The 26,686-nt window shown below is 44.8% G+C and overlaps 1 protein-coding gene and 1 pseudogene across 5 annotated transcripts in view; one reads left to right on the top strand and one right to left on the bottom strand.

Moving 5' to 3' along the window:
• RBM33 (RNA binding motif protein 33) overlaps nt 1-26,686 on the bottom strand; it is a 139,908-nt gene that overhangs the window by 90,512 nt on the left and 22,710 nt on the right. For 3 of the 5 annotated variants that reach the window (XM_086685482.1, XM_086685466.1, XM_086685457.1), the window contains exons 2-5: nt 24,601-24,679; nt 16,790-16,838; nt 9,464-9,540; nt 6,794-7,106 (exon numbers count right to left, since the gene is read on the bottom strand). In XM_086685482.1, the coding sequence (XP_086541608.1) occupies nt 6,794-7,106; nt 9,464-9,540; nt 16,790-16,838; nt 24,601-24,679 (518 nt within the window). Of the gene's footprint in view, nt 1-2,647; nt 2,765-6,793; nt 7,107-9,463; nt 9,541-16,789; nt 16,839-24,600; nt 24,680-26,686 lie in introns of all 5 variants that reach the window. The other 2 variants (XM_086685462.1, XM_086685474.1) reach the window with 2 other exon arrangements.
• On the top strand, nt 25,392-26,287 carry LOC112866525 (glyceraldehyde-3-phosphate dehydrogenase pseudogene; annotated as a pseudogene).

Consider the following 26,686-nt stretch of genomic DNA (forward strand, 5'->3'; position numbering starts at 1 on the left):
GACCATGGTAAAAACAGCAGCCCTAGAACATACCATGGAAGTCTAGAAGTCTGGGTACCTGATTACCCAGTGAGGTCTACACCAGATCTGAAACACCTTGTGGAATTTTTTGACATTAGTGAAAAATAAACCTCTCAATATTTGCTGAGTATTCTCTTCTGCAGGTAAGCCTAAGGCCATTAGGTCACCATTATTAAAGTGTTTTCTTCTGGGGAGACTGGGTGGCTTAGTTGGGTAAGCATCTGACTTTGGCTCAAGTCATGATCTCATTCATGGTTTGTGAGTTTGAGCCCCACATCAGCTCTGTGCTGACAGCTTGGAGCCTGGAGCCTGCTTCAGATCCTCTGTCCTCCTCTCTCTCTGCCCCTCCCCCCTACTCATGGTCGCTCACACTCTCTCTCTCTCAAAAATAAAACATTCGGAGCGGAGCGCCTGGGTGGTTCAGTCAGTTGAGCATCCGACTTCGACTCAGGTCATGATCTCGCAGTTTGTGAGTTTGAACCCCGCATCGGGCTCTGTGCTGACAGCTCGGAGCCTGGAGCCTGCTTAGGATTCTGTGTCTCCCTCTCTCTGACCCTTCCCCGCTCATGCTCTGTCTCTCTCTGTCTCTCAAAGATGAATAAACATTAAAAAAAAAAATTAAAATAAACATTTTAAAAAATGCTTTCTTCCAATACATTTACAATTTGACATGTGTATATCTATGTGTATAAGTGTATGTTTGGCTATTTTTTACACTGAAATATTTAGTCAATCTGAGAGCCATATTGGTATAAGGTGTAAGGGAAGAATCTAACTTTTCCCCAATTTAAGCCTTTAAGTATGTCTGAAATCCTCTGTCATATTAATACACACATTAGGAGTTCATTTCCTTTACGAAAATGCTCCTCCAAAGACATCTCTCTCTTCAGAAGATACTTGAAAATGGAAGGCAAGATTACCGTTTTTTAAAAAACAACCGTTTTTTAAGATTGTAATGAACACAATTCAGCAATTACAGTCTGAAATATCTAGATCTACGAGCACAAAAGGCACTTCTGGAAGGCCCCGGGCAACGGTAACACCCGTTATCCTTTGACTGCTTTCAACAACAGTACTTTGTATCTCCAGAGAGCATCTGAAGATTAAAATCCACAAAAGCTTTTCTCATTCTAAAATATGCCACAAACACAATATATTATCAAAGACTGAAAAGACTATTACCTAAAATACTGAAAGAATAAATTATAGACAAAAATCAATTAAATTAATTTTCCGAATTCAAAATACCACCAACTAACAAATAGGACATGAGCCAATGGGTGTCCCTCTAAACGATTCAGCACTCGGAATGCTTTCTGCAGCCCCCTCTCTGCCCTTCCTCTTCTCTCCTCTCGTGGCATCTTAAAGAGTTCTTTCCCGGACGTGTTTAGCCTGAACACCCCTCCCTGGTCTGACCGAGGCTGGCTCCAAGCTCTCCACCAGGCACTGTGGTGGACATGGCCCACAGACATCTCTGGTTTCCCTGGACCTTGGTGCGGTGGCTCGTTACTGCCAGAACAGAGCAGTCCTAAGTAGAGGAACCACCTCTAATTTAACATCGCTTTTAGCTTTGTCTTGGTTCCTTGTACAAGTGCAGAATGTGAGTAAAGAGTTCATCACACTATTCTTCTATCTTTTCTCTAAGTTTCAAATTATTTCAAATAGCAAGAGACAGAAAGCACAAAAGGAAAAATCACATTTAGCGTGTTAGAGAGGAGAAAAGAGTATGTATCACAAAGTGTCCACAGCACGCACGTTCATATACTCTATCACAGCGCTGTGTCAGGGAAAAGAAAGGGTAAATACAATGTTTTATATATTGAGTTTCTAAAGCACTGGCATAAGACCTAAAGTAAATGACTTAAGCCAGGGAAATATCACTTTTCGTGATCTTTTGGGAAAAGGAGGGGAAAGAGTATTAAGGAAAATAACTAAGGAAAAAAGCATTAATAAGGAAAAAAAGTTTTAAAACCAACAGGTCCTAAGGCTACAGAATGATAGTAAAGCCTCAACGCTTGCCCACCCACTTTCCCAACTCGCTCCAAGACACCCTCAGCAACCAGAGGGCCCGTCCGTCTGTGAGCTTGTGAAGCAGGGGTCTGAGCCTCTGCTGGGAAGCTTCACTTCTATGTTTACATCACACGAATCTGCCCACATTCCTTCCCTCCCACGTATTAACCTACACGTTGAGCACAGGGACCAAGCTTCCCAACCATCCTTGTTTCTTCAGCACCTGAGACAGCACCTAAACACGGGGGACCCAGAAGTATTCTTTCCATAATGGTTCTGACTAACGAACGTGAACTAATTTAAAATGATTACAGCACCCCTTTCAAAGCACTAACACATACATCACATTTTTTAAAGATCTCTACCCACACCCCCCTCAAACATTTAAAATATTCTAACACTTAAAGGGCAAACAGCTAAATGGAAAGAAATCACAGCTCACCAGAACTCACCACCCAAAAGACTTGAGAAAGGTCAGGCTTTTTACTACACTCATCGTTCAAAGAAGAGATGTATCTATCAACTTTCACTAATGCCAAAAAGATGGCTCATTTTAAATCTGGAAGGAAAAAAAACCACCAAAATTTTGGGCTCTTTTTAAAAGACGAGCAAATACCTCTTCCGGTTCAGGAGCAACCTGGCGGTCAGTGATCTCATTTAATTCATCTTCAGCAACACGGTCTTCCTGCTCTTGGAGCCCGTGCTGCCCACAAGCCTGCAAGTATTCTCCATCCTGACAGCCGTTAGAGAGAAAGTAAGTTTTTCTCATATAGCTTTGGGTTTTTACAAGCACTTTTCATCTTCAGCACTCATGCTTAGTTATTTTGGCAGATTTTACTACGGCTATTGCCCGACTAAGCAGAGAGCACCCAGCACAAACACAGAATGCGCCCTCCCCTGTGTTCATGAGGACGGAGTGCAGTACGCTAGCCCGGTCGCTGAGCTTAGTGACATAGCTCTGCTTCAAATCCAAGCACCCTGATAATTAGCGCTACTTAAAATTAGCACGAAAGAAAAGTCTTCTTAAAAACAACGTGCATATGCTCACACAGCGCAGCTCAGCAGCAGTAAGGGGGCTGAAATCATGCGAAACTTGAACCATTTTTACGGCAATAGAAAGCAACAAAAGTGTGAACCATTCAACTCAACACAAGAGCTTTATCAGCAATCACATTAGAACTTGTATCTCCATCAGTCCATCCCTTGAATTAAACAGGGGACTCCCCAGCTTTGTAGGAAATGGAAGGGGCATGTCAGCAGGCAGGCGTCCCCTGAAGGGCATATGGAGGGAAGCAGACAAGCTGGCTAAAGACAATTTGAGAGAAAGAAGGGTTCCTGCAGACATCACCAAGTAACAAGGACATGTGATCCTACGCAGAGAGCTGAACTTCCCAGTGTGCCTGGTCACTGGCTGAAATGCACAGTGGGTGGTTCCAAGACAAACAACCAAGAGTGAGCACGGACAGAACCCGAACACACTCCTGTGGAGTAGACAAGAGCTGCACCTAGAACGCCCAAAGGAAGCAGCTGTATTCAAGATGAGACACCATCTTGGACCCCACAAATGTCTCTGAGACTATCTGAACACACTGCGTTTTACTCTCCAGAAGAAACTGTTCGCATCCTATCAAAAAGAGAAACTGGCACCACCCGCAAGTCACTGACAGCCAACTGTCGGGTTTCAAATACGGCCAGACGATGGTACTGAAAATTTTCAGCTAACGTACAATGGAGAAGAGCCCATCTCACTGGATTCGCACCAAGAAACAACAACCTGCTGCCCTTCCCATATACTATCAATCTGAAATTGTTTTTACAGAACAGTGTTTTCAGAAATCTCAATCTATGTTCATTTTAAAGGCTCTAAATGGATTGTGCTTAAAAGTATAAATCACCCAACAATTTTCTAATATTCTGTTAAATAATAAGTGATATAAACCTTTTCTTAATACAAGAGTACACGTTTTTAAATCAAATCCCAATTCACTCTCAAGATCAGCACTGGCGAAAACTCCTAATACCTAAGGAACGTCTTGCTCTAGCTCTGTCTCAGAAATAAACATTAAAAAAATAAAAATTAAAAAAAATAAAAATAAAAAAAGGGGGCGCCTGGGTCGCTCAGTCGGTTGAGCGTCCGACTTCAGTTCAGGTCATGATCTCGCAGTCTATGGGTTCGAGCCCCACGTCGGGCTCTGTGCTGACAGCTCAGAGCCTGGAGCTGCTTCAGATTCTGTGTCTCCCTCTCTCTCTGCCCCTCCTCCGCTCATGCTCTGTCTCTGTCTGTCTCAGAAATAAGTAAACATTTAAAAAAAAAAAAAAAAAACCTAAGGAACGTCTTACTATTGGGTATAACGGGAAAGAAAACCAGGATTGTTCTACCAACTTTTAAACGTGGACCTCAAGTTTCTTCGTCAGTAAGAGTGTCCCTCCCAACTGTAAAACTCTGTGGCTTTGCGATTCCACTCCCAGTTAGTCCTTCCGTGTGATTTTAAGAGGGAGCCCAAAGAGACCAAATGTGCTCATGGTCTGCATGTCACAGAGTTCGAGTCTAGCTTGAGAAAACAAGTTAACAAATCCTAACCAGGACACAGGCCACAGCGAAATAAACCCTCTCATCAACTAAAATGCTACTGGGACACACAGGTACGCAGCCCACTCCTGCATTAGTTCATCCAATCATGAATAATGAATTCACTGCGCACCACCAAAGGCCTGGGAAGCCAGGGAGCGGCCCCTCCGCGGCAGAGTGGGAGGACAGCAGGAGCAGCACGCCCCGGTTCAAGGCCATCTAGGTCCTCGGTCCGAAGCAAAGGTAATGCCAGACTCCACCACAATGACAACTATGCAGCAACCCGCGATTTTAAAGAAACAGGGAAGAGAGAGAAAAGAATGGCCAAGGCTCTAAAGCTGGATGTCCCGAGGAGAGCTGACACTACCTCGCCTCACCGTTAAGGCGTACGGCTCCCCGTGAAAATGTTAGGACGCTTTCAGAAACTCTAAGCAAAACTGTTCGTGATTCTTTTGGTTTGAATCTTGAGTTGCCACATTGTTTTTCTTCTTGAGACCAGACTCATAGGTCACAAGACGTTGGATAACTAACTGGAGTTTATACAACCAGGGGCCTAAATGCAGGTCTAGTTTGACAATGCAACAGAAGAGAGGGAAAGTCCTCACGTGTGAGAATTCTCTTCACGACAAATTCTGCCAGAAGGCCACAGTGAGAAATCTCTCCTACGCGGCCAGGCACAGCTGTGCTGTCGAGCACTTTCCACACTGATCTGTTCCGCCAAGTTCTAAGTTCACAGAAGGCAGGGGCCATGTCTCATGTCTCATATTCTAGCAAAATGTGTGCCCCCAGTGCCCGGATATCAGTGGAGATTTGCTGAGCTGTTGAATTTACAAGGGAAAAGGACTCACATATGATCACCCAATCACCTTATCTTACCGACAAACAGCAGAGATAATAAAATGCTCTAACCAAGCGAATAACCAGCTACATTTTTTAAAGATCTTGGCTTAATTTTTAAGAAACATTTTAAATGTACAGTACCCCAACTTCAGACAGTCCACAAACACACTGGTAAGCCAGACAGCACCTGTCCACACAGTGAAGACTTCTTACTAAGCCAAACCATTACCGTTATCAAAAGAACAAGCACCCATGATGCCTTTTACATGCTTTGATTTACCAAAACTACAAACATGTTCCCATTAAGAGAAAGCATTCAAAAAGAATCAGATCTTAATAATAACTACTGAGATATATAAACACAATCATGATTAGGACTAAATACCCTGAGGTTCCACATAAACAATCCTTTTCAAAATTACTCGCGTTTACATGTACATATGACCAATAACCAAGATTCTGATTTTGAAATTTTTTTCTCAAAAGCAAGCTTCCGCTGAATAAGAACATGACGAGAATAAGGCAACGCCGTTACCCCCAACTGTGCACGTCTCCACCGGGTCCTGCCCGGCAGCCCAAGTGACATGGCCTCTCAGTGGAATTTCAGTATCACGAAAGCCTTAAGATTCTACTGATGACTATCGCGTCCTTCCCACATAGATTTTCATTAAGCGTTAGTTTTAAAAACAAGTATCTCTTAAGGATGAATCACTGAGACAGATGAGCGAGCAATCTTTCACGAGTACCTTTTCTTTCTTGACAGTTCAACTTTTTAAAAAGCTACTTATCAAAATCATCTTCCTGAAATAGAAATCAGCACAATCTTTGCTTCCTGATTACAGATAACAAATTACGTGTGACATTTCCAAAACTAACCTCCAATCTCTTTATTCATGTTTAGACAGTTCTCAGTTACAAAAAAGGATGAATGAACAGGACATCAATCACTCTGGAATATTAGCACCTTAAAGATGTCTTTAGCAGGTCAATAATCTTTTCACCTTGGAAGGACTTTATCAGATCTTGTCTAAAGCCTGGATAAAAGCTCTGCATTAAGTACTTCCAACAATTGACAGTGTATCTCCACCACACAAAGCTGTTTTCTTCCTTAAGGTGCAATCCTCAAGGTCACGATTCTGTGCAGCCTTCCAGAATGACAAAGGGGCATTACCTCCAGCCAAACAAGCTGTCAACACAAACTTTGTCATAGCTCAGATAAAGAAACTGGCAGACAGTGATAATAAGGTCTAATTTCCCTCCCTCCCGAGGGAGGGAAATAGATTTCAAATCAGTCTAGAAACCCATGCCTAGGCAGCCAGGTCATCTTCGGCCACACAAAGGAAAAAGACTCACTGTGAATTCATCTAAGGGCTCATTGATCTCGATGTCTAACACTTCGTCACTGTACAGCTGCCCCTCCTCCGGCTCCTCCACATATTCCATGTGGCCTTCCGTCAGCTCAGCGCCATGGCCTTCGTAGCGTCCTTCCTCTGGGTACTCGTGAGCGTACAGTTCAGATCCCCCGGATTTGTGATAAACAAGTTCGTCCTCTCCTTGTTCATACTCAGACTCCTGTTCTCCGGACTGGTCATTAGTGTTGTCAGACAGTTCAAATGACGTGACCATGCCAGATGTGGTGTTTAGACTAATTGTGACACCCTGAGAACTAAAGAGAACAAAAACAGAAAGAAAGGTGCCCAATCAGAGTAAAGCTCAAAATTAAGTTGCTCCATAAACGAACTGTTACAAAGACTTCGAGCACGACTGGCGAAAAGTTGTCCCGGTGACGGGCAGATGCACATTCCTCCAATCACGACTGGAAACAGAGCTCAGTGCGCCATACTGAGCCTGTGCCACGATCCCCTAACGCATACGGCATCCGCACTATCATCAGACGCACGTTTTTTGCCCAAAAGAATCAGATCAAGCAGATGGGGACACGAGTCTGGCTGGCAAAACTCTAGCACTGAAAACAAACAGACGACATTTTATTCTAACTTCCAGGGTAAAAAGGATGCTCACTGTTTTCCAGGATTCCAAAGTAAAAGTGGCAGTATTACTCTAGAAACAGAAAAATCACACACACACATACACACACACACACACACACACACACACACACACACACACACACACATACACACACACAAAACAAGGAGAAGGAAATAAACCACAAGAGACTTACCGATAGAGAACAAACTGAGGGTTTGAGGGAGGGCTGGGGGGGAGATGGGCTAGATCGGTGACAGGTACTCAGGGAGGGAATTGTGCTGAGCACTGGATGTCATATGGAAGTGATGAATTACTGAATTCTACTCCTGAAGCCAATACCCCACTGTATGCTAACTAAAATTTTAAAAAATAAAAATTTTAAAATAAAAGGTACACAAGGTGGGGAGAAAGAAAGAAAGAAAGAAAGAAAGAAAGAAAGAAAGAAAGAAAGAAAGAATCACAGATGGAATTTTAAGAACAATTTTCTTTTTCTGACAGGTAAATTATAAATTATTTAAAAAATTAAAATATTAAAAATGTGTGTGAAAATACATGTCAATGTTCAATAAATAAAATCTGTACTAGTCACAATTAAAAAAACAATCAGTTTGTAATATTGGGAAAATAACAAAGAGGGTTTTTAAACTGCAAAAAAAAAAAAAAAATCTGGGTGGCGGGATAGCTCGGTCAGTTAAGCGATAAAGCACCAGGTCACATCGGACTCCGTTCTGAGCGTGGAGCCTGCTTGCGATTCTCTCTCCCCACTCTCCCTCTGCCCCTCCCTCACTTGCACACGCTCTCTCTCAAAAAAATAAAACTGCAAACAAATGACACTCAACGTCTTAAATCACAGTACGCCAAACAGTAAGCGCCAAAACACTTAGGGGGCAAGATCTGCGGATAAAGCCGAGTGTACACACGTTGATGATGTCACACAACAGACCTGGGAAACTTAAGTGGTGGAATAAACTAACTGAAAACTGCACTGCTATCCAAAAACAACCGCTTCATGTTAGAAAACCAGTTACAGATCTGTAGTTCGATAATCAGCGGCATGTATCTGTTAACGACGTTCATGACAGAGAGATCTCCCGAAGCTTTCCCAATATAGGTCTTCTCATAAAACTGAAAACCCTGCTCCGCCACCAGAGAATACTACACGCCGCTTCCCACTCTTCTAACAGAGCTTAACTGCGTCAACAACAGAGAGACGCCCATGCTTGCTGGGGCTGGATATTCACGTCCCCCCAAAACTCATCTGCTGAATCCTCACCCCCCAGTGTGATGGTGCCTGGAAGTGGGGCCTTGGGGAGGGGATCAGGTCAGAAGGATGGAGCCCCCCCCTCCCCCGACAGGGGTGAGTGCTGTTACAGAGGGGACCCCAAGAGCTCCCTCACCTTCCGCCAAGCGAGGACACAGAGAGAAGATGCCATCTGGGAACCAGAAACTAGAAACTGACCGTGCTGGTACCTTAACCTTGGAGTTCCCAGCCCCCAGAACCGCGAGAAAGAAATTTCTGTTGTTTATCAACTACCGAGTTCATAGTATTTTATTAATGTAGTCAAACCGACTAAAGTAACTATACTCACTAGAACAATTACACTCACATAGTCAAATTACAGTCTGAAGTACAGTCCAAAGGAATTTTCAAAATGGCAATTCTTAGTCAACAGATCACATATAAGTAAAAATGGTCTAACAAAGAAACAAAAGCAGCAACATCAAACCGCAAGCGACAATACCGAGTGTGTGAGGCCTCTGCCCCGTCCAATAAAGGAACTCAGTACACACCTTTCCCGAGCTCTCATAATCTGCGCTCAACAAAATTACACAGGTCATCAAATACAAGACCAAAAACCTACTTACAGAAATATACGGCTTCCACATAAATGTTGTATTAATATCCCGTGTAAAATAAAATTGTGTTCAATGATATAGTATCACACTGTCAATCATATCCCATTATAATTATAAATTACAGTTACTAGCAATTTAGTTCCAGAAAAATTTTAATGAGCTAATATGGAATACCTGAAATTTTCTTCATCTTCATTATCACTCTGTAAAAGATCATCATTCAGCTCTTCATCTGACAAATCCGACTGATTCTAATCAAAACAAAAAATCTAATTAATGCATGCCACTTCCATAAAAAGACTGGTTACAAATGTGCAAAATTACATTGGCTGGATTATTTCTCACCCTGTTATTAGAACACGTGCCATTCAGTAAGTTACCTCATTCGGATAGAACCAGTGGAGAAACTCCACACATGGGACACCCGCCTCCCCAGACACATTTCAAGTGCAGAGTCAGGTGAGTGCAGAAACAACAAGGCTGGGCCGCCTGGCAGGGCTCGGTCAGTTAAGCATCCGGCTCGGGCCCAGGTCACGATCTCTCGCTCCGTGAGTTCGAGCCCCGTATCAGGCTCTCTGCTGTCATCACAGAGCCTGCTTCGGGTCCTCTCTCCCACCCCGCCCCTTTCTCTCTCTCAAAAATAATGAAATTTTTGTTTTAAGAAACAACAAGCCTAATGATCACATTTATTCTAAATCTAACCAAAAAAGGAAAAGGGGAGACTCTTTTGGTAGTATCCTATGAATATTTTTCCCTGTATCCGTAATACTGGACTAAATTCGACTTCACTCATATGTGGAATTTAAGAAACAAAACAAACAGGGGCGCCTGGGTGGCACAGTCGGTTAAGCGTCTGACTCTTGATCGCAGCTCTGGTCATGATCTCAAGTTTCGTGAGTTCGAGCCCCGCATCAGGCTCTGCGTTGATGGTGTGGAGCCTACTTGGAATTCTGTCTCTCCTTCTCTCTACACTACCCCTCTCACTCTCAAAATAAAAACTTTTTAAAAACTTAAAAAAGAAAGAAAGAAAAAGAAAAACACACCAAACAAAGGGAAACAATAAGAGAGACAAGAAACAGACCCTTAACTACAGTGAACACAGTGATGGTTGGGGGTGGGGGGCTGGGGGAACAGGTGGTGGGGACTAAGCAGTGCACTTTGAGAAGCACCAGCGGACGCGTGGAAGCGCGAAATCAGCATACAGTACACGGGAACCTGACACAACGCTGTGTATTAACTAACGGAAGTTAAAATAAAAACTTAAAAGAAGCCTTGACTAAATCTAACACTGTTAGTATCCAAAATCTGAAGGTTTTTGTTTAAACAAAAACAAGGTGGAATTTCAGAAATAAGCAGATTTTAGAGAACTGGATCACCGAATTGAAATGGTAAGGAAATAAAACTGGTCCGTCCAATAGAGGTGACACGTGAAAACAGACATGCCTGGCTCAGGTCCCGCCCCTGCTCCTGACAGGCCTGCGCACTCACCACACCCACAGGTAGAGGCTCAACTTTGCACACTCCAGGTTTTACCTTAAATACGCAACAGTATCTTACACTTCGGCGGGAAGGGGGAGGAAGTGTCCCTTCACACTTTCCTTCCCTATTCAAATTACTTTCATGGTATATACAAATTACCACCCCCTCCAAAAGAAGCCCCTCCAACACACACGTTATGAAAAAAGGTAAAAACAGAAAAAAAAAAAAAAAGATTTGATTTTCTAAAGATGAAACAGTCTTTTCCTAACATTTTACAGCTTGTAAAACTAGCTTTCTCAAACTTGTCTGTACACTCTCGTTCTAATATTTTTGACATAAGCCAAGAAAATATGAACCTTATAGTTCTTACGGGTCTCAAGGAACTCTACTTAATGGCTGACATTCTAACAAGGTAAAAATGAACTAACACAGGCCATGCAGTTTACTTGAAGAAGGGAGGGGTGGATCTGTATGAAAAAGAAACAGACTGTTTAACAGCCAAAATCAAGTTCTGCTTAGTCGCCCACAGAATCTGTCCTCCACTAAAGAAGATGAGCCAGGCCTGCCTAAATGTGGCCGCCCAATTTATTAAATAAAGCCACAGAAAGTCTTTAAAAATTAACATTTCAATGAAAGCCAAATGACATTCTGTAAGAGGCTGCTTCCTTGAGTTTCTTTAAAATTTTAAGTACTTGTCAAAACTCAGTGAACCAATAAATAATTCACCAAACAAACAAACAAAAAGGAATATATGCTGTGCCGGCCCTGACGGTAACCAGATCTTACCTGTGGACTCTGAATGTGGTAAGTACCGTGCACGGGAGGCAAGGACCAAATACCCACTTTGCTGACAGAGCAGAAGTGGAGACCTAGATTCCATCTCTGAGGCAAAAACTGCTTTTCAACTACATCCCAAAGAACTGGGACAAACCGCTCCGTCAGACAAGGGTGGAGTGACTAGAGGACTCCGCTCTGGGCCATCCGCGGGCGGGGGGAAGGGGGCAGCCCCCCTCCCCACCCCCAGGCCCAGAAAGTGAGAGAAAGCGGCTGGGAATGCTCCTGAAATCCGTGTGACCAGCAGGCCCCTCCTCTCCTGGGGGGAGACAACCATGAAAGAAACAACGTGCTCCAGCACTCCCCAGAAGGTAGAAGGTCTGAACCGGCGGACCAGACACGACCTGTCTGGCACCCGCTGCCGAGGTGCAACAGAAACTGAAGAAGGCATCGCAGGCTGGCAGGCGACTGGCACCCAGACTTCCCCAACTTCTCACAGCTCTAGTCGGGTCACGCCAGCTTGCTTCATCCTGGAGCTGGCCGACCTTTCGTTTTTATCCTGTATTTGAAACTTGACTCTAACCTCCCTTCTGGACACCAATGAACTCGTCCTCGGCCGCCCCTGTCGGTCTGACACGGTCACCATACTCTGTGCAGCCCTCCGGCCCACCAGCCCAGGAGCCTCTCCCCGGACAAAGCTACATCCCCCTACATTTCGTGGGGACTTGGGGGCGGGGGCATGGGGGAGAGAGACGGTGGCAGGCGGCCAGCGTACCTCTAACAATAAATTCCTGATTACACACCCAACAAGATATTCCTTCTCACTAGACACCAAATAAATACAAAGTAAACTAACCAGAAATCACTTCTCATCTACCTCACTGACAAAGAGTTTAAAGGAGAAGTGATCGCAGAGCCAGGGGACGGAAAAGCGAAAGGCGTGCCCGTGCACCTGCTGCCCAGCTGAGAAAACAGCGCCGGAAAGCAACTGGGGGACACGAGACAGGAGGCCGAACCGCGCACACCGTCGGGCCAGAAATTCTCCCGGATGGAACCGTGCAAAGAAAAGAATTCCAAAAGCACAGTACGTGTACATTAAACTATCATCACAGGGGCGCCTGGGTGGCTCCGTCCGTCAGGCATCCAACTCTCGCTCTCAGCTCAGGTCACGATCCCACAGGCCCCTTGCCGGGCTTGGCACTGAGAGCGCAGGCCCTTGCTTGGGTTCCTCTCTCTCTCTCTCAAAATAAATACACTTTTATACATACATATGTATATATATACATATGTATATATATATATATATATATATGTATGTATAAAAGCATGTATGTATATATATCTATATATAGATATAGATATATATATATGTATATCTATCTCACAATAATGTCTGAGATTTACTTCAAAATAATTCAGGAAGGGGAGTGGGCAACGATAAAGCAAAACCGCCTTTACCTGAAAACCTCAGAATCAGGGCGACAAATGCAGGCGGGAGACCGCACTCTGCCCTCCTTCTGTTACGTGTCCTTCCAAGCACTCATAAAAAGTCAGTGTTCTTTTCGAAGTCCTAGCAATGAGCTGGAAATGCCCTCAGTGAATGTAGGAATGGCTATGTATACTACAGTGTGCACAAACAAAACCATTATGGAGCCATCACAAAACAAGAAACGTTTAAGTACAAGGGGGATATGCCAACAATACAATGGTAAATTAAAAAGCAGGGCTCTTCATATATATAACTTTTAAATTCTACTTTAAAACACACGGAAAAACAATATAAGAAATATGGCAAAATGTCAGTCATGGGGACTTAGAGATCTATTTCTTTCATTATTTCTTTTTGAAAATTTGAGCTCTTTGATTCCTACAAGGTACACCGCTAGGAAAGAAGAGAGGAGAAAAAGAGAGAGGAGTACATACACTGCCCTAAATTAAACTTCCAAACTCGCCAAGGTGGATAAGGGCCCTGCTGCTGAGACAGAAGGCATCCCGCTGCCGCCCTCACGCATTCCTGTTCCATCAGAAAGGAGACCAAAGCGGGAACGCCTGGGTGGCTCGGTGAGTGAAGCGTCTGACTTCAGCTCGGGTCATGATCTCACGGTTCGTGGGTTCAAGCCCCGCGTCAGGCTCTGTGCTAACAGCTCAGAGCCTGGAGCCTGCTTCACATTCTGTCTCCCTCCCTCTCTCTGTCCCTCCCTTGTTCACACTCTCTCTCAAATATAAACAAATATTAAAATTAAAAAATTAAAAAAAAAAAAAAAAAGGAGACCAAGGGGCACCTGGGTGGCTCAGTCGGTTAAGCATCCGACTTTGGCTCAGGTCATGATCTCACAGTTTGGGAATTCGAGCCCCACACTGGGCTCGGGTGGAGCCCATTTCCAATCTTCTGTCTCCCTCTCTCTCTGCCCCTCCCTTGCGCATGCACTCAATCTCCGTCTCTCGAAAATAAACATCAAAAAAAAAAGAAAAGAAAAAAAAGACACTGAGTCACACGAATCAACTAATGCAATAAAGTGAGACTACATCCCCAGAATAGTCAGCATTACCATCCAAACCAAATAGTGCTTTTCCACCTTTACTGATACGCGACCAGACCAAACGTCTCATGAGATGGGGACAAACGGACACCAAAGAGTCTTTAGGGCTGGTGGGCCATCCTGATAGGAACACGGGGCGAACAATGATGCCCAGGCTAGCCCAAGGACAGAGATCCGGTTTCACGTAAAAAATACTTTACTGTGTTCAAATATTTTCACATCCAATTGGTGTCGTTCACTAAAGTATCTTTAGTAATTACAAAGGGAAAAAAAGGTGTTTACGTTAGGGTAGTGAACTCCCACGTACAGTAAGAGCACTTCGAAGTTGTGCGAATTCGCTGAGTCAGAAAGAAAACAGTAGCACTTTCCCTCTGGGACCATGACCCAGGAAGGGCGGGCTTCCAAGTCACACCCTGAGGCCAGAGCCTGAGACCCTCAAACACGGACGGGCCGAGGGGCAATCTCACTGGTTTTTCACTTCCAGTATTTCGATGTTTCCCCACTTACTTACAGGGGATCATGTGCATTTAGAGGTAACTAAATTAATTCTTACTTAAAGTTACAGGTGATGAGAGCCGCTTAAAGGAGGAAAGTTGAGGTAGACTGAAGCCAGGCCACTTGTAGGCCAACGATGCAGCAGGAAACAGGAGGAAGGAAAGTGGCCTCAAAGAATCCTACAACTAATTCATGTATTAGCAAAAAAGCTAATCATGCAACATCGTTACAAGAAAATGGCAGCACTGGTGTTTTCTTCTAGAACAAGACCTTCATCAACTGAATCATAAATAAGTATAAAAAGAAACTATAATCAGATCTGATATAGTAAATCATGTGACTTTATCACCTAAAAGTATAATGAGCTTACATGTAAGAACTGTGGACAGTAAGAAACCACCACAATCTTAAAACTTTAAAAAACTAAGCACAGGGCGCCTGGATGGCTCAATTAAGCTTCTGACTTTGACCTGGGTCATGATGAGTTCAAGCCCCTTATCAGGGCTCCGCGTAGTCAGTGCGGAGCCTGCTTGGGATTCTTTCCTCAATCTCTGCCCCTCCCCCACTTGCGCTCGCTCTCAAAATAAACAAACTTAAAAAAAAAAAAACAGCATAAAAAACTACCTTGATATTTATTTAGTAAGAACATCAAGTGTTTTTAAACTGTTAATAAGTTCTCAAAAATGTAGCGCCTCTGGGGTGCCTGGGTGGCTCAGTTAAGCGTCTGACTTCAGCTCAGGTCATGATCTCACGGTTTGTGGGTTCATGCCCCGCACTGGGCTCTGTGCTGACAGCTCGGAGCCTGGAACCTACTTCGGAGTCTGTGTCTCCTCTCTCTGCCCCTCTCTGGCTCATGTTCTGTCTCTCTCTCAAAAATGAATGAAAGTTAAAAAAAAAAAAATGTAGTATTTCACTTTAATCTTTGGATTTTAATTTCTTTTTTTTTTATGCTTATTTTTGAGAGAGACAGACAGAGTGACAGAGACAGACAGACGGAACATGAGTAGGGTAAGAGCAAAGAGAGAGGGAGACACAGAATCGAAAGCAGGCTCCAGGTTCCGTGCTGTCAGCACAGAGCCTGATGCTAGGCTCGAACTCACAAACCGCGAGTTCATGACCTGAGCCTAAGTCCGACACTTAACAGACTGAGCCACCCAGGCGCCCCTCTATTTTTAATGTACATTTTACAATGTTCAAAATACAATGGCAGTAGTATAAACATACATGTATACGTATACACAACATACAGATACACACACCTTATAAACACACACATTAAACATAATTATAGCAAAGTTTTTACTTGATCAAGAAGGTTTACAGAAACCTGTATTAGGTTTTAGACTTCCAGTCTCATTTACCTGAATGCGTGTTATATTTGAATAGGACTCTCTTTAACCATATCTGCAGACTCTCAAAAAGGAAATGCAGTGCATTGGGGCGCCCGGGTGGCTCAGCTGGATGAGCATCGGACTCTTGATTTCAGCTCAAGTCTGAGCTCACGGTTCATGGGATCAAGCCCTACATCTGGCTCCACGCTGACAGGGTGGGGCCTGCTTGGGTTCTCTCTCTCCCTCTCTTCTCTGCCCCTCCCCCACTCACACTTTCTCTCTCTCAAATAAACAAACAGGTATTTTTTCAAAGGGGAATGCAAAATATTAGCCTCCCGATATTAGTTTTCTTACGAGCACATGGTGGTTTTATGCTGCTGCTTTCCCAAACTCAACAGCTGCTGGATGCCCCAGGCAGAGTGAGAACTAAAACGTTTGTGACAAAGGACTGACCTCTCGCATAGTTACTGGAGAACTTACTAACAGATTAAACAGTCAGCTCTCTGCAATTAAAAGATAATTCAAGGGGCACCTAAGTGGCTCAGTCGGTTGTGCGTCCGACTTTCGCTCAGGTCATGATCTCACGGTCTGTGGGTTCGAGCCCCGTGTCGGGCTCTTTGCTGACAGCTCGGAGCCTGCTTCCGATTCTGTGTCTCTCTTTCTCTGGCCGTCCCCCTGCTAGTGCTTTGTGTGTGTGTGTGTGTGTGTGTCTCTCTCTCTCTCTCTCTCTCTCTCAAAATTAAACAAATATTTAAGGAAGAAAAAAAAGGCAATTCAAATTCCAACACATGAATGTGCACCCCACGCGGGAGACACACTCCTCTATGCTGAGTGCAACGAAGCGCCTACAGGCGGGTTTCAGGAAGACCTCAACTTCTTACCTTTTTGCCAGACAGCAAATCTTCTCCAAGTAAGTCATCTTCAAGTTCACTGGGGAGAAAAAAAACAGGCAGTTAGTGCGCTGTCCCTGCAGCGTACAGGTCTGCAGGTCACTGGGAGTCGTAGCCGGGACTTTGGGGCTGGGGCACCAACCCACGCAGTTTGCTATGCTTTCCTTTCCCTTCACTAATAACAAAAATGTATTTTCCAGTTCAGGGGAACAGGTGGTCTTTTCCGTGTGGGAGGCTCTGCTACAGGGGGCAGCTCTCACAGGCTCAAGACCGCCACTGTTTGGTTCGGTGGGAGGTCTGCGCTTCTCCGGACCTGGTCAGTAATCCGTAAAGGAAGAAACCATATAACAGCTAGGCCTTTCTTTCCCTGCCTTAAAAAAACCTATGACGAAGTAAGAAAAGATGCCCAACATCATCAACTAGGAAAACTCAACCCAAACCACCGAGAGACCACTGGAGGCTCATCAAACTGCAACAACTGAAGAAACGAAAACGACGACGCTGACGAGAACACACAAGTAAATCACAGTAACTACAAGAGTTCTCTATGCACCACACGGGAGTCCTGCCCGTACTGTGACACTGTGCCGTCAGCAGGTTTATGTTCTGAAGTGATCAGAAGCAGATTATGTCACAACTAAAACAGAAACCTTTACCAGATCAAAAAGCCAAAGACATTTCCCGCTATGTATTTTGTCTGTTGGTTGGTTGATGAAGATGGCTACCGCTAAATTACATTCTTGGTTCTGGGGAACCCAATGTCTCCAGAACAAACGCCTCTTAAGGACAACACCTAGAAGGAGAAAATCAGACTGCATTTCTTAGGTGCGAATGCGGCAATATTGGTATCAGGGCTGTTACTCTCTTTTATAAGCATTCTGGTTACGAATTTCTGTAAGGTCTGCAGGTTTTGAGCATTACTGTATCCAAAAAGCATGCTTACTTGCAGTGTGCTACTTTGCAGAACACCAGAATCTATACAGGAATGCCTACAGGAGTTACCACAGAAATATGTGTTTCTACACACTTTTAGAACTAGAAACAACTCGAGAAATCATTTTCACTCACGCACCTTTTTTGTTATCTTAGGTTACCCTGTATAAATCCTTCACCTTCATATTATAGATAAAGAAAACAAGGACAAGATTAAACAAGTGGCCCAAAGTCATTCGGCAATGAGATCCAGGACAAGAGCTTACCTGTGGGGTAACTCTGTCACCGACCTGTACGAACCTGTATGAATAAGACAGCTATGACACAGTCACACCGGACTTCTTCCAACATTTCCACAAATCACGTTGTCCCCTCTCAGCTACGACGTCTGCTTCTTCCGTGTTACAGTCAGTACAGCCATCCTCCACGGGAGAGGAAAACACGGGATCCATTCACAATACTAACAAGAACCGCACCTGAGAACTGATTCTAGATGACCAGTTCACTCGCCCCTGTGAGGACAAGCCCCCCGCCAGGCTGTCACTCTGACAACAATGAAAGGTGACACTGTCAGCCTAGGGGACCCTGAGAACGCCTAAAACCGTAATACAAAAAGGCGTTGGTAATTAATTATACAAACAGAAATCTAGAAACTACCCCTACCTTCTGCTAACAAGAGGTGTATACGGAAAGAAAAAAATCAGTCTTTGATGACTACCCATTTTTGCTAAACAAAAGCATTTTTCTAAAAAAAGATAAAAGAAAACTAACAGTTATAAATGAGTGAAGCGCACACGGATGGAAAATAGTTGCTTCTGTGACTAACAAAGACAACACCATGAAATAAGAAAGCAGGATGGGAGACAGAGGGATTAAGCCCACACAACCACAACGGACATAAATTATAGCTCAAGAAATCATGAAATCAGTGTATTACGTGCCAGGAACCATTTAAGTGTTTCACACGTATTAGTGTTCTTGTTGATTTAACCACCCCATTACATACATGTTTATATCATCCCCCATTTTTCTTAATGTAAAAACAAAGACAAGGAGGTTCTAAACCATCAACTCAAGGTCACCCCGCTAGGAAGTGGCGACATCAATAGGTGAACCGAGATGGTCTAGTTCTGGAGTCCAAATACTAACTACTGCACACAAACCCCCCACAAAAAGTAAATGTACCTCCAATGTATTTCTCTACTGGCATCAAGTTGGATCCTTACAAAAGATGTACACAAAAGGAAAGAAATTTACACACTATAAAGCACTACCAAAATTACACCGTCACCAAAAACAACAATGACCTAGCGGGAGTGCCTAGCCCAATCAAGTCCGTTCAAAGAGACGAGCAGTGCACTTTTTTGCTGGGGCCGGGGGGGCCGGGGACCCGGCAGGATGGACAAGTGTCAGTCTTCCCACTGCCAGGATGAGATCGGGAGTGGCAAGGTCAACAGAACAAGGAGGTCCACCTGGGCACAGCCCTGAAGGCCAACCCTGTGGAAATGCCTCCCGTGCAAAAGAAATATGCTGGGAAAGTAAAGGCAGAAGGCGAACAGGCAAATTCTGCCATCGGGAACCGTGCCAGCGTCCAGCTGATCACGAATGGCCAAAAAATCACAGCCTTTGTACCCAAAGTCAGTTGGATGAATTTTATCAAGGAAGATAACGTGGTTCCAGTTGCTGGATGTGGTCGCAAAGATCCGGCTATCGGTGACATTCCTGGAGTTCGCTTCAAGGTCATCAAAGGAGCCAATGTCTCTCTTTTGGCCTCATGCAAAGGCAAGAAGGAACGACCAAGACCCTAAGCTTTGATGACAAGAACATGACAATAATAACAAAAACAAAAAAACCAAAGAGATGAGCAGTTGGGCCCCTGCCAACAACCGCAGCTACGTGGGCCAAGGAAAGGAGCCGGGGCCGGGTGAGGAGGGTCCCTCCTCCAACGGCCAGACTCCCTCAGGCTTTCAGCAAGCATCACCCAAGATTCTTATGTTTCTTATCCAAGATTAGAGACAATCAGCTCTCTAAGGGCAAGTACACTTTTACTAATAAACAGGAGTGGGACACGTGGGGGGCTCAGTCAGTTAAGCGTCCGACTTCGGCTCAGGTCACGATCTCACGGCTCGGGAGTTCGAGCCCCGCGTCGGGCTGCCCGCGCTCTGAGCCTGCTTCAGGATCCTCTGTCCTCATCTCTCTCTGCCTCACCCCCACCCAGGCTCGCTCGCTCGCTCTCTCTCGCAAAACTAAATAAACCCTAGAAACAAAACCAAAAACTAAGCAATGTGTGTATGCTGAAAGACATTTTCAAGAAACGAGTATTTTGTGGTCAGCCACGTGGCTGCAGCCTTTCAAACTGAGAAGTGAGCGATGACAAACAGCGCACTGAGTCCCCTCGTCTCTGCGTGCCTCCTCTCTCCAGGCCACCCTCCTCCGGTCTCTGCCACCTCCGTTTACTGGAAGGTTTCTCCGGGAGGACTCGTGCAGGCTCTCCTGGACTTGCTCCCGGCCGGCCTCGGGCCATGGGATGACCCAAGGGAGTATTACAAAGCGGGAGGAGAGGGACTGCCCCTCCCCTATACCTGCACAGTCCGTCCCGCCTGCTGCCAGCACCGCAACCCCCACTGGGCTCTAGGGTGCCCCCCCTTCCCCTTCAGGCCCGCTGCTACTCCCCGCACACCTCGCGGACTCTGACTGCTTCTTTAACCCTCTCCCGTGAGTAGCCCCTTCAATCAAATGACCTCCAGTTGAAGCCTCAAGAATGCGGTCTGTCTCCTGCACGGATACAGACTGATACAAGCACATCCTTGAAAGAGACTTAAACGCTTCAGGTGTTGGTTTAACAACGACATCACGTCCTTCCAAATATTTAACACTAATGCAACACAGCAGCAAGAGCTGATCATGACAATTTCTGACTCACTCTTCCCCTTAACTTTCAAATTTCTCCTCCTATCATCCATAGTACATGGAAGAGGCTGTTTTATGCTTTTAAAGCATCAAAGAAACGCACATGATGCAGAATCCCCGTATGCAAACACGCACTGAAAACGAGTGAGGAGAGGAGCCTGTTCATAAACAGCGCGGGGACAGCCGCCAGTCACACCAGGGAGAACAAGGAAAACTCAAGCCCTGTGTCCTGGCAGAGCCACAACCCAATCCCTTCGCAGAAGGCCAGCTAACATCTTGACAACGAAACTCCCACTGGACAGACGCTGGAGCAACTCAAATATTAATAAAAATAGTCACTGCAACGGATTAACATACACACGCAGCACTTCAACCTATGAGCTGGAAATGATTCCACAACAAAACTCCCCTTCGGGGGATGCTAAGGACCTGGCCCACTATTTTGAAAGCTGGCAAATAAAAATTAAGAATCAGGTGCTTATTTAGTACCTCAGGGGCAGGCAGTTCACGGAAGTCACTTGGATTATCCATCCTGCTCTGCCCATTTTCTGACCTGAATCATCTGATCGACGTCTGGATCTATCAATCCACAGAAAATGCACGAGAAGAAGGACACACTAAAAACACTCCAGGGGATGCAATCAACAAGAGCATAACTTCTACAAGACAAACCACCTTGTTTGTTCACGAAGGTGTAGAGACTAAAACGAGATGTGTGAGAACCCACAGATGAAGCAACACTTAAAAGATCTACCAGTTGGGGCGCCTGGGTGGCGCAGTCGGTTAAGCGTCCGACTTCAGCCAGGTCACGATCTCGCGGTCCGTGAGTTCGAGCCCCGCGTCGGGCTCTGGGCTGATGGCTCGGAGCCTGGAGCCTGTTTCCGATTCTGTGTCTCCCTCTCTCTCTGCCCCTCCCCCGTTCATGCTCTGTCTCTCTCTGTCCCAGAAATAAATAAACGTTGAAAAAAAAAAAAATTAAAAAAAAAAAAAAAGATCTACCAGTCAATTATAATACAGGGATCTACCCTGGACTCAATTCAAACTATAGAAGAGCATACAGACACATGTCCACACTCTGCGTGCGTGCGTATGTGACACATTGATATTTATAGGAGACAATCGGTAATAGAACATAACATGAAGGGAATTTTTAAAAACATCATTTCCGGGACGCCTGGGTGGCTCAGTCGGTTAAGCGTCCAACTTCGGCTGAGGTCACGATCTCTTGGTTCACGAGCTGGGGCCCCACATCGGGCTCTGTGCTGACAGTTCAGAGCCTGGAGCCTGCTTTGGATTCTGTGTCCTCCCTCCCTCCCTCTGCCCCTTCCCTGCTCGTGTTCTCGCTCTCTCAAAAATAAATAAAACATTAGAAAAAAAATTTTTAAATCACTTTCTTGTGGTTATTTATAAATACTATTGTATTTATAAATCCTTTACTTTTTAGAGAGATACAATCTGAAATTATTTCCAGATGAACTTATGTCTGTGATTTGAGGTGGACTGCAGATTACAGACAAAACAAGACTGGCTTTATACCAATAAATGTTGAAGCTGGCTGATGGTACCTTAGGTGACTATACTATTCTATTTTCACATATTTTTGGAATTCTCAGTAAGTTAAAAAAAAATCAATCAATTTAATCAATTTCAGGCATATTATAGATCTTAACCATAAAAAAAAAAAAATGAAAATCTTACAAATTGAAGACCACACTGTATGTTCACTACTGTGAATATTAAAAAAAAACAAAAACAAAAACAACCACTTTACAATTTTCATAGGAAAATTTCTGGTATGTACCAGAATACAGGGTAGGTGACAAAGAGTGGAAAGCACCTTGACCAGCATCACACGCCTCCTCAAAGTGATGACATCAGCAAGGCCACGGCACTGCCGAAGAGTGTTCCTGACAAATACACAACCTAAATCTAGTTCTGAGGAGATGCCTGCAAATCCATTTTGAGGGTGAGTCTACAAAACAAACAGCCCGTCCTCTTCCAAAGTGTCAAAGTCATAAAAGACAAGGATAAATAATTCTCCAGATGAAAGACGGGACAAAATGCACTGTACGATCCTGAACTGAAACTTGAACCAGTAAAAAAGAAAACTCATTTTTGGCTATAAAAGTCCATTTTGGGGAGAACTAACAAAACCTGAATAACCACTACAAATTAAGAATTAGAATTCCGTGTTTGTTAACTTCATGATTTGGAAATGAGTAAGTGAATGTCCCTGTTCTCAGGAAATACACAAGGAAATCCACGTGCTGAGGTACATCAGCAGCACACGGGTGAGGCAAGCGGCCCACTGAAGGCGCAGCAGGAAGGACAGCTCTGTGAGAGGGCGCACAGAGGACGCACACGACAGCAGGCGTGGCAGAAAGCAACTGTGAGTCTGGGGGCTCGTGAGAGTGTCTGTGTCACTTTTGCAACTAAGTCTGAAAATGATTTCAAAGCATACCGTATTCATATTTTAATTTAAAAAATACGGGCGCCTGGGTGGCTCAGTAGGTTAAGCATCCAACTCCGGCTCAGGTCATGATCTCACGATTCGTGGGTTCAAGCCCCACGTCAGGCTCTACACCAACAGCTCGGAGCCTGGAGCCTGCTTCAGATTCATTCATTCATTCATTCATTCTCTCTCTCTCTCTCTCTCTCTCTCTCTCTCTGCCCCTCCCCCACTCATGCTCAGTCTCTCTCTGAAAAATAAACAATATTAAAAAAATTGTTTTTAATAAATAAACAAAAGCCATACAGGCTTACACACAGATTATACAGCTGATTATATTATTTATAAAAATCTACTTGAAGGCTACTGTTTAAGGGAACATGTGTCACAGACTGTGAAGAGGGACCTCCAAGTACAAAAAGTAAACTTCAGGAAGTATAACAATCCCTAAATCGGTAAGGGAAAGACAAACAACCCACAAGAAAACTACATATAGACAGGACTAGACAACTGACAGAAGAAAACATCCAAATGGCAAGTAAGCTATTAAAATCTCCTTTATATTTTCCTCAGCTCCCCACCATCCTGTGAACAAAGCTAGTTTATCAGTGCTTCCGTAGGGCGGTTCTCTCCCAGGAGGTTCTGCTGTGGGCTCGAAGTGATCCGTTACAGACTGGGAGCCACTGAATACTCACCTTAATGCAAGCCATAAGTCCGTAAAGCGTACGCTTCTCAATGCAGATTATTCTGTAAAAGTTCTGGGGCCTCACAGTCTTCAAATGGCAATCAGGATTTTTACTACAGAACATCACTGCTGTTCTTTATTCAGACCTATTTACCTTTATTACTAAACTTCCTGACTCCAACGATGAGGTAATTTTTTACACTGCCGACACAGTTTTTAAGTCATTAAGAAACGTGTAAAGACGAATCCTCATTCGAGAACCCGCCACCCAGACTAAGCCCCACCACCTACTTCCCCCGGTACACGCCCCTCTCCCAGCAGAGCTGCTCATCAGAAGTAATCACTAGAGAGACCTGACACTGATCACTACTATGTGCATTTTAAATACTTTTAGTGCAGGTGTATGCGTATTAGTAAAGATAGTTCCATCTTCGCTACTAATCAAAGAAATAAAGATACAAATTATAGCTAGATACTATTTTACACATATTAAATTGGCAAAACTTTTAAAGTCTGGCCAAATACTGGGAAGGCTCTATAGAACGAAAGAACTCTGGCATACGATCTCTCCAATAACAGCTCTGGGCGCCCATCAAATCAATACCACCATCACTGTGTAAAAACACAGAAAGAGGTAAAGACAACAGGCCGGGAACAGGAGCCCGGAAGAAAGCCTGCCACCCCCAGAAGGCCCTCGCGCCCTCACTTGGGCCCGGCAGGGACAGGCCCACTCGGAGAAGAGGACCGGGCAGCCAGCACAGCGCTGTCAGTACGGCTCTCTGCACGGCCCGGCGGCAGAGCAGGGAAGTTCTCGCCGTCCCGCACCTGTCCCAGTCCTCGTCCGCGGCTCTTCTTCTCCACGACCGCTCTGCACCAGGCTTATCAAACTGGTCAAAGTCATCATCTGTGAAAGAGAAGCCACGAAAGTCAGTCTTACTAAAGTAAAACAGACACAGATATTCAAATACAGACGTTCCCTGACTTACACGGCCTCAACTTACAATTTTCAACTTTACAACGGTGCAAAAGCAATAGGCGGTCCATAAAAACCATACGTCAAGTTTTGAATTCGCGTCTTTTCCCAAGCTAGCAAGCAACATGCAGTCCTATGCTTTCTCGTGGTGAACGGCAGTGAACGGCAGCGCCCAGGAGCCACAGGATGAGGGTAAATCGCCAATAAGGCAACTAGCATCTGTACCCAGACGACTGCTCCATGTGTCACTTTCAACACAGTCTCCAATACACTACACAGACTAGTCAACGCTTTATTATAAAATAGGTTTTGTGTTACGTGATTCTGCCCAACCGTAGGCTAATATAATGAACGTTGCGAGCACATTTAAGGTAGGCCAGGCTAAGCCACAGTGCTCAGTAAGTTAGGTGTATTAAATGCATTTTCAAATTACAGTATTTTCACCATGTGACAGGCTTATCAGGACATAAGCCCACGGTAAGCTGAGGAAGATCTGTACTGAACCAACTTGTTTCTTTCAAGGATTCCCGAAATGACATTTTAAGATGTAAAAGTTCTGGCTCTCTGCTCCCTCCTGTTTGACACATGGCCACTTCTTGCGCCGTGAGCGCTGCATCCCCGAGACACAACGGAGAAGGTCTACATGTTCCACTATGATTCCACCCGTAGCAAATTCAATGCACAGTCAGCGCTAAGAACAGGAAACCTGTCATCAATGGAAAACCCATCTCCATCTTCCAGGAGCGAGATCCTGCCAACATCAAATGGGGAGACGCTGGTGCCGACTCCCCTGTGGAGTCCAGTGGTATGTTCACCACCATGGAGAAGACTGGGGCTAACGTGAAGGGTGGAACTGAGAGGGTCATCATCTCTGCCTCTTTTACTGATGTCCTCATGTTTGTGATGGGCGTGAACCACGAGAAGTACAACAACTCCCTCAAGCTTGTCAGCAACGCGTCCTGCACCACCAACTGCTTAGTCCCTCTGGCCAAGGCCATCCATGACAACTCTGGCACTGTGGAAGGACTTATGACCACAGTCCATGACATCACTGCCAACCAGAAGACCACTGACGGCCCCTCTGGGAAGCTGTGGTGTGACGGCTGAGGGGCTGCTCAGAACATCATCCCTGCATCTTCTGGTGCCACCAAGGCTATAGGCAAGGTCAACCCTGAGCTGAATGAGAAACTCATTTGGCATGGCCTTCCATGTGCCCGCTGCCAACATGTCAGTTATGGATCTAATGCCACCTGGAGAAAGCTGCCAAATACAATGACATCAAGAAGGTGGTGAAGCAGGCCATTGGGGGGGCCCCCTCAAGGGCATCCAGGGCTCCAGTGAGGACCAGGTTGTCTCCTATGACTTTAACAGTAACACCCACTCTTCCACCTTTGATGCTGGGGCTGGCATTGCTCTCAAGGACCACTGTGTCAAGCTCCTTTCCTGGTATGACAATGAATTTGACCACAGCAACTGAGTGGTAGATCTTATGGTCCACATGGCCTCCAAAGAGTAAGAGCCCCCTGGACCACGAGCCCCAGCAAGGGCACAAGAGGAAGAGAGAGGCCCTCTGCTGCTAGGGAGTCCTGCCCCCAACTCATCCCCCAACACACTGAGAATTTCCTGACCTCCGCACAGTTTCCATCCCAGACCCCTTAAAGAAGGGGGAGGGGCTTAGGGGACCCTACCTTGTCATGTACCACTGTCAAGTACACAGCACCCACATGAACAAATGCACGAATAAAATACAGAAGTTCCACATACAACTGTTAGAAATGCTTTAGCCATTTTTAATAATTAAAAAAATTAGATACAAAGTTACCGAACACTATTAAGCATGAAAAATCACTGACTAGAATTTTTTAAAATCATAAACTTTAGTAAGAAATTTTCTTTACAAAATTACTTTTCAGTATATATTTTTACTACAACTACATG

This window comes from Puma concolor, chromosome A2, assembly GCF_028749965.1.
Source record: "Puma concolor isolate L17-30 chromosome A2, mPumCon1.1.hap2, whole genome shotgun sequence".
In the NCBI taxonomy this organism is placed as follows: domain Eukaryota; kingdom Metazoa; phylum Chordata; class Mammalia; order Carnivora; family Felidae; genus Puma; species Puma concolor.